Below are 15,930 nucleotides of genomic sequence, written 5' to 3'. Positions count from 1 at the left end.
GAAAGCTCTCGAGATGTGCTATAAGAATATGCAATGAAAAATGGGGTGTTCCATTTAAAAAAATTAATGTGACCTTGACCTGACCTTCGCTACGCAACCCAAGGTCAAACTGATGCGATCAGTAAATACATCTTTTTAAACGACACAACTTTTGTCTGAAACATTTTTTTGTAAAACTTATATTTTTCCTGATAGTCGGGCGTCCCGGTACTTTCCGAACACCCTGTATATTCACATAACTATTCGTCTTCCACATATATCAGATTACACATGTACAGGACGTCTGACGATACACATAAAACTCCCGTGTACGTGTAGATTAGGTCTGAACACAAAATTTCTCTACTATTTTGCAAACAACCATGTAGATTGTTCAGTGATTAATTAAAGAAGATTGGCGAGCGATCGTACGTGATTACTCGTCGATCTTCTTTAATCAATAACTCAAAAAAATCTATATAGTTATTTGCGAAATGATAGAGAATTTTTTATTTATTTCGGTTGGCAAAACTGATTATGTCCGCTATTTTCTAATAAGTTAGTGAATTAAGTAAAGCAAGATTTTTAAACATGGCTTTGAAATCCTTGCTTGCTTGATTATGAAATCTGTTAAAGAACAGTAGAAGTAATCAATTTACCCCGGTAGCCAATCGGTCTTCCCTACATTACTTACAAATCATACTTACCGTCACAGCTTGCATCGTATCCCACGCAATCATTCAGTCTTCTATAAATTAATAATTCAACATTTCACGTGACTGCTTGCAAGATGGCGGATGGCGAAGTTCCCGTTCAGTTTGACCAAATCTACACGAGAGAGTTTTATATGTCATCATCAGAGACGGACACCCTATATAATGCGAATGTCATGTCCTTCTCACGGTGCCTCTCACGACTCCCACGAGATGGACCCAAGCAAAATTAGCTCTCCCCACCTGGCGGGCAGTCGACGCTCGTTAATTGCGTCCAGGCACCCCAATTCGGCAGATTCCTCTTCCTGAGTTCCTGACGTGTATTACAGCGTGGTCGAATGCTGCCGTTGAATTCGGCCTGTATCATTTCACGCGGGCCTGCCCGTGAAACTATGAAATAATCTGCTCGTTAATCTCGCGCGTCGCGTATGGGGCGCGCGCCCCTTGAACCGGCTCGCCCGCGGCGGCCTTTTCTGCCTTTCCCGCCCGAAACAATGAGGACGAAAGTTTACGGTCGCGCTAGACCGCCGGGAGGATCGTATATTTTCGCCGCAATGCTCGTAAACTGCGGTCATGCTGCCAGTCGCCACATCGTAGGCGGACCTTCGAGTGGCGACGTGGTGTGCGTGGTGGGCGGAAGGGCTGCGTAGCAGTGCGCCACTGTGTCAACGTGTCACTGGATAATTTCAGAGTTACGCAGTTCTCTTGTTTGCCGTGTCCCTTCCCTTTCTTCCCTCCTTTCTTCTCGTTCTGTCTTGTTTTTCGTTTTCCTTGTCGTTTTTTTCCCTCCTCTTTCCTCTCGTTCTCTGCTCTTCTCTCTCCCTCCCTCTTTTTTTTTTTTTTGTTTTTCGTTCGTAACCGGAGATTCGTTCTCCACCGAGTGTGCTGTTTGCGTGCGTGTTTATCTAAGCGCATTTTGGATGAAACATGGAGAGCGTCCCGTCCGCCGTTCGTACTTACGTTCGTCTGAATGTATGCATTATGATACGGTTGGACGTGAAATACTGGGCGGCATTCGTTGCCTCGTTCTGATTGTATTGCAGATAATAAGGGTAATATATGTAAGTTACGATTTCAAAGTGGCCGTGTGCTCCCTCGTGCGATCGTGTCGTTGAAGCATGAAAGCATTTTTAAAAGCTCTCATATGCATAATTGCTTTCAGCTCTTTCTCAAAAAGATACCTGTAATGTTTGTGAAATTTTCGATACAGTCGAATATTTGAATAATACGGCAAAAGAGAGCGAGAGCTCTCTTTTGGGCGTTAATCTGATAGTCATTTAAAATGTGATGTGAAAATTTGGAACTTTCAGTAAATTCGCAGTTATCAATACAATAAAAAAGATAACATTATCGTGTGATGTAAATTTAATAATTAATCAATTCAATACGCAGTATATTTACTTCATAAATTTGATTAAAAGAATTGTATGATTTTCACTATCGATTGTCCCACGTCATGATAATCGTCAAAGTCTATCCGAGTGTTCTTCTGGCTCAATGTGATAGCGAGCACGCATTTCTCACATTACAAGCGAGGAGGGAAACAGTAAATGTAGAGTTTCTAGCATTATAGATAACTGTTGATTGGTGTTAGCGACTGTGTACATGCATTTATATGTGCGTGTGTATGTGTGTGTGCGCGCGAGAGAGAGAATCCGCAACTTCCGTCGTAACGTACTTGGCTGTAATATTTGAAAGGATAATAGTCGCGCGCATCAAGAAGTAGATATAGGGATAATTACATTTAAATACATGTAATCGCCATTTCTGTTTAATACCTACAAACCGGGTTTGTGAAGTGCCTTACATCATTGCAGTAATGCTTGGATATCATTACGATGCAATTTCTGCGATTTTGCTCGTATAATCCGATCTACGCTATTATTTGTACGGTGCGTACGCGCGCATAACTTTTGCTCATACATAAAGTCCCATTAATTCCGAATATACATATGCATACTGTAAAAATGATCTTATTGAAGTTAATGGAAAAAAATTTTCCCGTCGTTCGGATTCCTGTTTTTCGAATTCATTTTCAGGAAAGCATTAAATTCGCCAAGAGCGATGGTACATTTATAGAAAAAACACGTAAAATTGGCGTGAGTTGGATTTTCAAAAAAAAAAAAAAACAATATGGTTCTTAAATCGAGATTGGCTTTTATACGGACAAAATGACGGAATTCTCTTCCAAGTGGCGTGTACGAAGGTGGCGTATATGTGTATTCTCAGAAATAAAACTCACTCCGTTAGTCGAATCGAAATTTATTTTCGTTTGCGCGTATGTGGGCGTAAAATTTCGCGCGTCATCCGCGCGGCGCGTTAAGAAACCGACCACGAGAGAAGCGCGTCGGGAAGAAATATGTCAGAGGAAAACCGAGATAATGCTCCGGAGAAATAAAAATGTCGGTCCCTCGAACACGCGAATTAGGAACTTCGTGAGGAAGGTGGGATTCTGGGAGGAAGTAGTCCAAGAAGATTTAGCGCGTAGCAATTTGCGGGACGTTATGTTACTCTTCTATAGTAATTGTGACTTCACACGAGAGTTTACGGAAATGTATTGTCTCGGGAGATAGCGATTTCCCATCTTGCACGCTTATCGCCTTTTGGACAAAACACAAAATCGCGTCGATTTTCTGCAATAGCGAGCGCACCCAGACACAGACGGTGTATGTGATCTTGGCAGCAATTTCAATAGTCGATCTGTAAAGATTGCGTCTCTTATGAACAGTTCATATGACGCTCAAATTTATCACACAGCGTGACGAAATAGAGATACGAAGGAAATGCGAAAAAGGTATGATTTGTTCAAGACAAAAGATGTCGTTTAAAATATAATACGCTAATCTGAGTGTCACTCTCAGTAAATTTGTTTCTGCATCAATGTAACAAAGACATTTATATTATTGCATATAAATTTCACGATTAATTCAAGATTTGCTTTATGAATGTAATTAAGAAAACTAAAGTTTTCATCATCGAATGTCTCACGTCTTGATAATCATGAAGTCTATCTGAGTACTTTATATGACAAATATGAGTGATATTAATCATTCATAACAAAAATATAACCTTTACAAATCAACTACCGTTTTACGGTTAATAGGAGACAGGACTTGGTTTGCGTGATTAAATTTTCATTATGAGAGGATAATTATGTCTCACGATGTATCTCGCACCAGAATCTTTTTCTATCATAACGTACGTTGGACAATTTTAACCATCGTTTGATCGAGAGTATCCCGTTTTATTCTAAATAGAATTAACAATTTTCCATTTCCCATTATTGCACGACATTTTAGCAATTTTTTTTTTTTTCGTAACACTAATACGCGAGCAGAAAATTGCTAAAATGTCATGCAATAATGGGGAAATGGGGAATTTTTTATTTAATTTAGAATAAAACGAGATGCAGTCTCGGTCAAACGATGAATAAAATTGCCCAACGTTATGACAGAAAAAGATCCTGATGTGTGCGAGATATAGCGTGAGACATTATTATCTTCCTGTAATAACAATTTAAACTGAATCCTGTAATTGGCTTCTAATGGCCTTGTAAAATGTAACGGTAGCTCGACACTATTTGAGACTTATTTCTGAAATGTCTGTTCACTATTAGTAAAGTTACTGTTGCATTTACGTACATCTATGCAAATCTGAGTGTAACTATTTAGTAATTTTGTAGCTGCATCAGTATAACGAAAAATTGACCTTATTGTATGGCGTAAATTTCATTATTAATTCAATATAGTACCTTAGTCTCATGAATGTAATTAAAAAAGAATGCAGAGCTCCCATCACTTCTGCAATCGCTTTTGATCGATAATTTCACGTTGTGATAATCATGAAAGTTTGTTTGGATAGTCGTATCGATTTGTTAAGAAAACAATTCGCTACTCTTTTGAAACTCCCCGCGCAACCGTAGACGTAATATACGATTTCGCTTTAATTCTCCACGATGCTTCGGTCTCTTTTTCCATTTTTTTTCTTCCGGGAATCTTCTTGGTTTATTTAACACACCGCACACACACACATGGACACACTCCGGTAATATATCTGGCGCAGAGAGAGGAACGAGCTTCGTATCGACGCATAAAGCCGAGCCGCGAAAGAATTAACTGTCCGCGCCGCGGTATTAATCGTAAAAACGAAGCCTCGATGCGCGCCGTATATTATGCGCTTTCGCCTATTAAGCAGCGTAAAAATGTACGTCGCAATCGTGCACAATACGTTCCCCGAGCCTTATCGCGCCTGTTTGCGCATTGAAGCGCTAGTCATTAAATTACAATATGGCCAAACCACGAGCACGACTCACAAATACGAGGCGAGGCGCATAAAAAGCGCGGACGCGTTTAAAATGTTTAAAGCGTTTAATTATGAGCGCATCAGAGCATCCCTCTTCCGCTCCTCCCCCCCTTTGCCTATCGCCGTTTGAATTTACAGGCATCGCGTGCGACATAACTCGTCTGGCATGGCCAGACGCTTTTAGTGCCGATGAAAACGAGGACTAGACTCACATGTGGGCACTTTCCGTCCTTTTCCGGTTCTTCTAAACGACCCACCCTCCGACAATCCGGGAAAGTAAAACATTCTCCGCCGCAGAGACGACGATGGTGATGGAGGGAAGCGGCAATCTTGGTTTACGGCACATTTGCGCGCGCGGTTTATAATATTACGGAGCTCTTGGACAAAGAAGTCCTGCGGGGGATAAAAACGTGGTGAGCGCAAAGGTGGCTGGCTGTGAGAGTTGCAAGGGCGGCTGCAGAGGTGGCGCCTGCGACGGCGTGCGACCAGTGGAAACAGCGATTATATAGTCAGACGTGAGAAAACAGTATATTTACGTATAGCGCGAGGCGACCTAAGCTGCGAGATAGTCTTTCATTTTTAATTTATTTCGCTAATCTTGTGTTATGTGTGGATCAAGTAGCGTTATGTCTTCCAACGTGTTCGATTTGTGTCATGGATTTATTTTTATTTCCGTCAAATCTTTAATATTTCTTTATTGTAATTTTATTATTATAAATTTTGAATCGACCACTCGGAGATAGACTTTCATGGTTATCACGACGTGAGTCGATCGATGATGAAAGTTTTACATTTTTTTAAATACATACATTTATGCGGCACTGTATTAAATTAATCATGAAATTGATACTATAATGTAAATTTTTGCTACTTTGATACAGCAACCAATTTACTAAAAGTTACACTCGGATTTGCATATTACCCAGATAGACAGGTGCATGTAAATTTGGCAGCTTTTACCGGTCGATTTATAAAGGTTACGTCCCTTGTGTGAGTTATTTATCACTTAAAGTAGTCAAACGAAAATATGAAAAGAAAATTTACTCGAATTTATTTTTGTCATAAAATATGATATAAAATTCCAAGTGTAACTTTTAATGGATTTGCTGCTGCACCAATGTTACAACAAATTTTCATTATTGTGTAATGTTAGTTTAATTAAATTAATTCGATGTATATTCCCTTCCTCAATTAAAAGAATTAAAAGAATTAAAAAAGTAATTAAAAGAATTGTCGTGGTGACTATATAAGTCTATCTAAATATATTATACGTAACGTATTGTTTTGTAAACATATTTTTCGTATTTCCATTTCATCATTTCGTATGTGTGATAAGTATGAGTGCCATATGAAGGAATGCAACTTTTACTTCGACTAGTAAATTTGACGACAATTGTACTAATCGATTTATAAAAGTTGTGTCCTTTACGAGTGGCTCATATTTATCTTTAATATTTATCACATAGAGGATGACGAAATAAAAATATGAGAAGAACGGTCAAAATTTGCTCCATATGTCATACAAAATATAACATGAAAATCCGAATATAAATCTTGACGAATTTATTGTTGCAACAATATAACAAAAAATTTACGTAAAAAAATTTTAAAATTGCATTAATATATGATAATTAACTCAATATTATATATCTGCCTTATAAATGTAGTTAAAAGAATTGTAGAGTTTCCATTATCGATTGTCTCGTGTCGTGATAATCATAAAAGTCTGTTTGAGTCTGGCTGGAATCGATTCGTTTGCGGAGCGCGATGTTGCGTTCGCGAAAAGTACGCTTTTTTCGCATTTGAAAGTTAATTTAATCTTTTGCTCTTATTTATGCGCGCTGGTAGGGCCGCCGGAAATGGTGCGGCGATAATAGCGAGGCGGGGAGATTTAATGTACATCATCCTTATTTGCGACGGTGGCTTTTTGTCAATTAATCTGGAGTTATCAGGAACGGTGGCAGGGCTTACCCGTGTTACCAGGGCGTAAAGTGCTGGAGTGTTGGTCATTTGTATAACGCTAGCGGAGTGAATATATGTATACGGGCGTTATCTGCGCGCCAGAAGAGGGACGTAGAGAGAGGTAGTGATGGAACCAGACTAATATTTACTCTTGACTTTCGAGCAAACCAAACGAAGATGTTCATATAAATTACGTCAATATTATCTCCCGAATTGCGGCTGTATCGATGTGTCGTCGCGTCGTCGCGCGATCGTTAAGCGGACGATCGCGATAGACGCGCGAGAGCTTTGGGCGACTCATTTTCCGCGATGCAGTCACGATCTCTCCCCTTTTTCGTTTTTCTCCGTAAACTATTATCGCGCTTATTTGTCACGCGTGCACGCACACACGTATGCGCGCGCGCGCGCGCGCATTGTATCACGATATTCGAAGCGATCAGCTTTCGGGCGGGAGCCTCGAATACCCTCACTGAGGGTGGGTGAAGATCGCATGCGAGAACGGCCGTCGAGCCATCATATGCGGTGAGATTGAAAGAGGATACCGCTGGCTTTTGGGTAGGGTATTGTTTATGCGAAACGGTCTGCTCGGCGAGTTACGATGTCAGCGGGTTGTTCTGGGCAGATTCGTTTGATAATTCGATAGCCGCCCGCGTTTCGAGCCCCTCGCAATCCTCTCCACGCGCACCATGGATTTACCCTCGTGGCGCACGCAGGTTCATCCAATTAAATTTATCAGATTGCACGCGCTCGAGGGTCAAAAAGAGGGCGATACGCGATGATTGGCAGGCGTTTGTCTTTTTGGGTCGCGCGTATTTTTTTTTACTCGCGAGCGGGGACATCGCGTTGAATGGCACGGCCGCGGTATCGTCGAGCTATAATAATCGACAGATGGAAATAAATGAGAAGGGAAAGGGCAAAAATTGTTGAAATTAATTCCAGAGAGGGGGACAGAGCGGGAACCCACCGTTTACATCGCACGGTTTTCTTCTGTGTATTAGCGACCCCGCAGTCAGTCAGCCAGCCAGCCGGCTTCTATTACGAACTTTCCCTTCGGATCAATCCCTGTCAGCCGCCAATGAGTCGTCGTTCGTTCGTCTGATGATGATTGATGATGATGGAGAGTATCTAACCGTTCCGAAGCTATACTAACGAGAGAACGATCCGACTATAGACCGGCAGCCATTTGAATGATGTTCCATAGGAGAAGCTTCAAGAGTTTACGTAACACGTGTTCAGATAAGGGACAGATCGAAAAGCCACGACAGGCATTGACCTTTTATAGAGGCACATTTTTTTTAGAGGTGGTAATATCTATTGCAAGTTTACATAATACTTAGATACATGACAAATGCGTGAAATATAAGACACCTTACGATACTTTTTATGACTATTGCTTGGCAAAAAATTCGGGACTGTTTCATGAGAATAAATTTTATGAAAATCGGGGGTTTGCAACTGCAGCAACGAATACAATGGGAATATTTTTCCCGAGAGATGATAGAATTACATATAAGCCAAGAAAGAGACGTTCGATTTTTAGAAATTGGATATCCGATCGAGGATATTTGGTTACTTTACTTTATCCAGGTGAAAAGATTCGGCTGCAATGGATAAAAATTCCGCAAGATTACGGAAGATGTTGGGGAATTCATGCAGTTGGAATAAAGGACATTTAAAATGAACACTTGGTGTATTGGCAGATACTACATGAAATTGCACTAAAATCCCACTACCCCGTGATTATTGTGAAATGACATTCGCGGTTACATCAATTTACGAATAATGTACACTTCATAATTTCACGAGACCGAAATCGGTTGAAAGTTTGGCTTTCGCGCGACCTCTATAGCACGTGTCACTGGGTTACGTGACACGCATATTTGAAATAAATTTGATGCGCTGCGAGCGAGGGGAATGTATGCGAATCGAATTTATCCCACCGCTATTCGCATACGTGAAGCAAATTCATGCGAATATGTGAATCAGACTTAAGGAGAGAACGCAACCCTTACTCCGTAACTTGCGCACGATCGCTCCGCAAATTGCACTGTGACTGGTTCAGAAAGTTTTAATTTCGGGGTTAATACGTATCGTACACAAAATATCAACTCGCGCCCTACCACAAGGTCGAGCGTTTATCCGGGTTTACCCCCGATTCTCATGAAATTCATTCTCATGAAACAGTCCCGAATTTTTTGCCAAGCAATAGTCATAAAAAGTATTGTAAGGTGTCTTATATTTCACACATTTGTGATGTATCTAGATATGTTACATAAACTTGTAATAGATATTATCACCTCTAAAAATAGTTTGCCCCTATAAAAGGTCAATGCGCGCAAAGATGAAACGGAAGAGAACAAATAGCTTCTCGCAGAAGGAACGAAAGATATCTCTTCCTTTTTCGGTTTTCCAGATGTATCCAGTTCCATTTTCCACGACCATGCCTGAAATGCAGTTGCACGTCAAAAGAATTAAAACGTATGAGCGCGAACACGAGTGGCCGTAATAAAAGTGCATAAGCCTCTAATCCAATTTATCAAAACAAGTTTTGCAAATACCGAAACAATCTCTTTTATTGTAAAAAGTCGATCGATTCTACAGGTGAGCCAATCAAATTGCGTTATCGGTTAAATATGAATCAGCTTTCGTTATCTCTCTCTCCCTTTTTTTTTATTATCTTTTATACACCTGTGAAAATTTTGCGAATAAAACTGTGAGCTGTCGCGCGCGCGCGTTCTCGATAAAAGACACGTCATTTGCCGCACTCGTGTAATGTCTTTCGCCATTACGAAGACGCGGGCATGCATTGTTGCTAAAGTACGGCGGATTATTCTTCATAGAGCATGACGAGCAAAGGGCTGTTCTAGCCGGGAGGGCTGGGAAGGGCAGGGAAATTCCATGGAGGTACAAACGAGCATATACAATGAAGCAAAGTGCATAACGATGTTCTATAAGATATTCCGCCGAAACGTCGAAGAGCGTATTATGCTTAAGAAATGAGCTGAGTTCGCTCGTGCTGGCGCCAGTTCGTGCTACCTGCCGGTTATAATGCACTTGGATCCTTGGTGTCTTGTAAGTAGTACATCCAGCGCGCGCGAACGGCAGACTCGTAGTTGCGCTCTCGCGGGAGACGTCGTCGTCGCGGCGAGTGCTGATTCCCTCTGTCCAGAGTTCGCGTGTACAAGTTTCACGGAAGATAGAACACGCTCCCCATGCCGCCGCCGCGATACAGAGATACGTGATTAAATCGCAAGCGACGCGAGCGGGCGTGCTCTTTTCAAATCGTATTTATCGTCGTCTCGCGTTACGCGCGATCGAGTTAGACATTTATTCGTGCCTCCACTCGTACGGTCGCACAGTGCAAAAATGCTTGTACTCTATGTATGTCACGGTTTCTCTCTCTCTCTCTCTCTCTCTCTCTCTCTCTCTCTCTCTCTCTTTCTCTTTTACTGTCTCTGTCTTGTTTCTTTTTAGCTCCAGCGCACGTGCGCGAAACATCCAAGGAAGGCATGCAGCGACGTATAAACGACGCCAATAATGACCTGCCGGAAGATTTGCCCGTTTTCGAGGCGACAGCAGCGAACGTCAGTGCGTTCGTAGGGCAGACCGCGTATCTGCCGTGCCGCGTGCGAAACTTGGGCGACAAAGTAGTAAGTCCCTTCGTATCTTACTTATTCCCCTCCATCATGACTCGCCGCAAACTTTGATCGTAGTAATCCCGAGCGAAAAAACTCCCCCGAGTAACAAGTTCCACAAAATTATATTCACTAGAAAAAAAAAATGTACAAAGGGTTAGTAAGTACATAAAAGAAGATTCCTCTATCATGTTTATGCAATCAGTCGCAACAATCAGTTACCTGACAAGTTGCAACTTTGAAATTTTAAAATTTTGTCGTAATAATTCAACATTGCTCTTCGCGTACGTAATTATATCAATTGGCGATACAATATTGACGAGAGACTCGTGGTTTAAGAACACGTGTAATAATTCCTGTGTTCAGTCATGGAGAGAGCTTCTCTCTGTTGCGATGATATGTACAGAATTATAATCAAAATATTAAATTCACACGAAAAACGACTTTTTCACGGCTGTTATTATACGACGCATAATTGTATAATTAAACATTTCAATCCATAAAGAGAATTAAATTTCCGCGCGCGCATACGTACCTACGAAATTACTTAAATTGTTAAAATAATGTTGCACCAAAGTATGTGGATAGTACGTGGACGCTGTGTGCGTATATGTTAAACGAAATCCGTACTTTTAATGCGTTCGTTCGAAGGAATGGCGGTACCGTAGTTTGCAATAAATGGAACTATTTGAAATACGCGGAGATTTCGTTTATCAATATCCATGGAAACCTATCAGCCTTGAACAATTAACGAGTATAACGTGCGCGCGCGCGAATACGTACGTATATCGATATTAATTGCAAACAAACACCGGACCGGCTCTCGACCGGCAATTAATCTGAAAATTTACCGGAGACGGTTGCGATTCAAACAGGTTGCCTCACGACGCTAACAACGTTATGGCCCTCCCTGCAGCGCCCTTATCTATACAAGGGAGCTTGTGTAATTAATACAGCGGCATGACAAATTGTCGCTTCCGTAATAGCAGCCCGCCAATAAATATCGCGGCCGCGATTAGAGCGTTGCCCATACACACGTAAATGTAGACGCAGGGGGTGGCGCGCGGGGCGCGTCATGGCGCGTAGAAGGGATGCCGTGTCTGCGACGATCTATCACGAGGACACAGACGTCGGTGTTTCCTTCGAAGACGAAATCTCCCCGATGCGTATCTCGCGGCGTTGACTAAGCGCGGCATAGATTTAACGAAGACGTATGATCGCCTTAGCGAAGCTTTTCTTCAGCAACGTGTCTCTCTCTCTTTCTCTCTCGCTTTTGCTCTCTCCTCGTTCCATTTGCAAGCATTTGTCGTATAGCGGGATATTTTCCATGCGCCGCGCGAATTTATAATGAAATATCGCCGACCTAAATTTGCCGATGCGTGTCGCTTTATGTACTCAACCATACAAATTGATATGTTCAGATTTACGAGACTGTTTCTTGGTTTGCGAGAGAGCTCTCTCTCTCTCTTTCTCTCTTTCTCTCTCTTTCAACGTGCCGAATTAATCTCAGAAGTCGAGGAAATTAACTGGCGACTTATTTAAGGCGATACAAAGCTTGGTAAGTTGAGCAACTGTTAAAAATATCAGAAACGTCGAGAGAAAGAAAGATAGGGAGAAAGAGTGAGAGAGAAAGCATTGTTTATTTAGTGTTCTGGGAGTCTGTCTTCTTGAGCGCAAAAAGAGGATGCAATATAAAAATATCTTATAATAATATCGAATAATACAATATTAAATGAAATTAATAACAATGAAGATTAGGAGACAGCGAACCATCGGGGTGTCAGAAAAGATGAGAATAAACACAATGTTATAGATGTTAATCTATAGATCTTGACAAGAACTATTCATAAATATAAAATTCAAATTAATTAGTTGTAATTAATTGATATCCACGTTCTAGTAATAATAAATAGAAATTCTGAAATGAATGAGTAGAAAAATAATGAATAAAAGAGAGAGAAAGAGAGAGAGAAAGAGAGAGAGAGAAAGGGGGGAGGGAGGGAGAGAGAGAGAGATGGGGTAAAGTGCGATCATGCGGCGGAAGTAAAGGGCGAGTGGAGAACTCGCGAATTTTCGCGGAATGCAAGGGGAAAACTGGAAATTCCTAAAGCGTTTACATCGAAGCACGAACACTTTATAACTTGCCTCGCCCTTTCCCCGAAATTCTTCGCTTCGCGGAGCACGCGCAAATAGAATCTTTCGGAAATTCTTGCGTCTGCCGCGAAGAGCTGCGGTCTCGGCTGGCTGTCTAGTCGGTCGGTCGGTCGGGTGGTTTTGTAGCGCGCGATTTTGCGGAACGATCGAAGCGTGCATGAGAATTTGCAGGTCGCTCAGTCGCGATTGACGATGGCGACGGCGACGCCGCGCGATGATCACCCTCTCGTCGCGCGCCCCACATTCAGCATTTATTGCCGGTCGCGTCTCGGACACCCGTTGGATTAAAGGGCACTTGGCGCGCCAACCCGGGAATCATTCCTGGCAGGCGTCGCGCTGCACGCGATGCATTCTCCCTCGCGGGAGAACGCAATTTTTCGACACGCCCGTCCAATTTTCGCGACCCACTTTCCCGCTTTTCCGAATTTTCCCGAGCTTCCGCCTCGGACGGCTTTCTTCCCCGTTCTACGCGAGAGCTTTATTGTTATCGGTCGGCCAGGCCGGCCGGCGGTAAGCGTATGCAACTGGTGGATGGATGCGGTTTTTGTAGCGGGGCTTCGTCTAGTTTTTTCGTCCTCGCGCTCGAGAAAAGAAACATCCGGAATTGATGAGTGTAATTGTCCGCCCGCCGACGCTTTTACGACGCTTGATTTATGTCCCGATAAAGCGGATGTTAGCACGACTGCTCCGTGGCGATTCTTCTCCCCTCCCTCCCGCTCCCCTGTGTATTTTGTCGACAACGCGAGAAGTTCTGTCGAATTGATGTTACTGATAATTCCGGAATCGTTGGGAGAAGGTGCAACGTACCTAAATCGCCGACTGGTAGCTTTCTAATGTTATAATAAATGATGTAAGTAATCGGAGAATACTTTTTCACAGGTACTTCTATGAAACATCAGTGGTACACTACTGTTAATCTTAATCTTTAATCTTTGCCTCATACTGGCTGCCGTTATCACTTGAAACTGAATCATTTCTGTTCTGTAAACAATCTCTTTTTTTCTCACAAGAAAACTTACCCAAAAGATACACGCCGATTTCTTTTTAATTTCACGGGCAGTTTATAACTTTTTAATGTTCTCATTTCTATCATCAACAAGTACAATAAAAATACATAAGAAATAAAATTGAACACAATATAGTTAAATAATTTTAACAAAATCGGCATAGCTGAGATACGAACCATTTTAAATGTCTTTAGCCGGGATTCCAACCGAAATATTTTAAATCTACGCTAAATTAGTAAAAAATATCTCGAATCTCGGCCAAACCGAGAGAAATCCGGCAATTTTCATTAAAATATTTATAAAATCGACACAGCTGAGACACGAATCATTCTAAATTTCTTTCGCCGAGATTTCAACCGAAATATTTCAAATCTGTGCTAAATTAGTCAAAAATGGTTCGAATCTCGGCCAAACCGAGAAATTATTTGTATAAATAATTTTTTTCAACTTTTTACATGTTTTATTTAAACATTTTATTATTTATACAAATAATTTTACACATTTGATTTCATATTCGTAACAATCATAACATCAGCAAACCAAAAACGCCTATATCTTGTATTCAATTTTATTTCTTATGCATTTTTGTTGTACTTGTTGATGATAGGAGTGAGAACATTAAAAAGCTATAAACAGCCCATGAAACTCAAAGTGGGCCAAAATGAAAAAATATGATTTAAATATTTTTTGTACTTTTACATTTGTGCTAAATTAGAAAGAAATCGGAGTGCAACTTTTAGGTAGGTTTACTTGTCAGTTGCGTCTCTCAATGAATAATATTTTTAATTTTTATCTTTATGGATTCGTATTTGCACAACTAAGAAACGGAGGGAAAAGAAACATATAAAGCCACTAAATACCATTGCGTATAACTACTGAGAGTTACTGGCTGTCATCGTGTGCTTGTACATCAGATCAAACTGAACAAAAAAATCCTCTTTTCCCCCTTCTCTCTAATAACTTTGTAGATTCTTAATTATTAATTAAAGAAGATTAGCGGATGATTGCTCGCAATAATATATTAATGTTATCTAATCAATAACTACAAATCTACAAAGTTATTAGAAAAAAAGGTTCTTTTGTTCAGTTTGACTTAATGTACAAGCACACGATGGTAGATCTCGTCACTGTCATACCTCCCGTGATTATTCACAAATCTTCTTTAATTAATATCTCGATAATTATTACAAATATCACAGAACGGATGTTTACCTCAATCTGCACTATACCTATACTTTCGCACAAGAGCTTCGAAGATTGTTCTGGGACACTCTGTATACAAGTATTGAGTGTATGCATACATTCCATGTTGAAAGCTTAAACATATTCGTATTAAAGACTCTCAAATAATAAGAATGTCCAGGACTAGTTCCAGGAATGGTACTTTTTTACCTAACTATTCGACTGCAAAAGTTTAAATGTGAAATTGATAGTCGAGTCAAGTGCGTTTCGAGGCGCAACATTTCAAAAGTGTCTCTAACATAGGTTTTATTGGAAATATATAGATTTCTTTAATAGCTGAGATACAGAATTGCTCGGCGCGCATTTTCTCGGAGAAATTTTTAGCCGGATGCATTTTTAGTCCGCGTCCAGCAGGTTTTTCCAATCTTTTCCACATTTTTCTTCCTTCTACTTACGGATGTTTCCTTTTTTTTTTCCCCGGGCAATCCCCTTTTAATTAAATATCGATCTACGCACGGACGGTCAGTGGCGACGCGTCGATTACGGCGATTTTCCTCGAGTTACGTCGGAAAATCAAATGGAGTTTAAGAACAAAATAATTGCGAGAGGCTAGTCGCATTTATTTCAGCTGGAGCCGGCTCGCGTGTTAAGGGGGGAAATCCAATTAGAACGAGGAAAAATAAGCTATTTTCAAGAATTTTTTTGTAGGAGAAAGAATTTTTCTATATTTTTCAAACTTAAACATTTATTTATATATGTTTTGGACTGTCCATACGTATTTTTTTTTCCAAAAATATTTAAAAATGGCGGACATATGAAGCATCCCATTTGGCAGGTACGCGTGCGAGTTGCTCAGCTGCTGGACAAATGGCGTCCGTGATATTGATCCTATAACAGGCAGCGAAAAAATTCTTATTATTTATACCCATAATTCGTAATTGAACCTAAAAAAATTGAAAAAAGTCAAAAATTTTGAATATGAAACGCTTATGAAAA

The 15,930-nt window shown here is 40.8% G+C and overlaps 1 protein-coding gene across 7 annotated transcripts in view; it reads left to right on the top strand.

The window, feature by feature from the left end:
* The window catches only part of LOC116844079, a 189,503-nt gene that overhangs the window by 65,850 nt on the left and 107,723 nt on the right, over positions 1 to 15,930 (top strand). For all 7 annotated transcript variants that reach the window (XM_032815197.1, XM_032815200.1, XM_032815199.1 and 4 more), the window contains exon 3: positions 10,431 to 10,606. In XM_032815197.1, coding sequence (XP_032671088.1) covers positions 10,431 to 10,606 — 176 coding nt within the window. The remainder of the gene's footprint in view (positions 1 to 10,430; positions 10,607 to 15,930) is intronic.

This window comes from Odontomachus brunneus, unplaced genomic scaffold (genome assembly GCF_010583005.1).
Source record: "Odontomachus brunneus isolate Ranch 3 - 2012 unplaced genomic scaffold, Obru_v1 Obru_scaffold_039, whole genome shotgun sequence".
NCBI lineage: Eukaryota > Metazoa > Arthropoda > Insecta > Hymenoptera > Formicidae > Odontomachus > Odontomachus brunneus.
The sequence above is the reverse complement of the archived record's forward strand: the minus strand, read 5'-3'. Positions and strand labels throughout refer to the sequence as shown.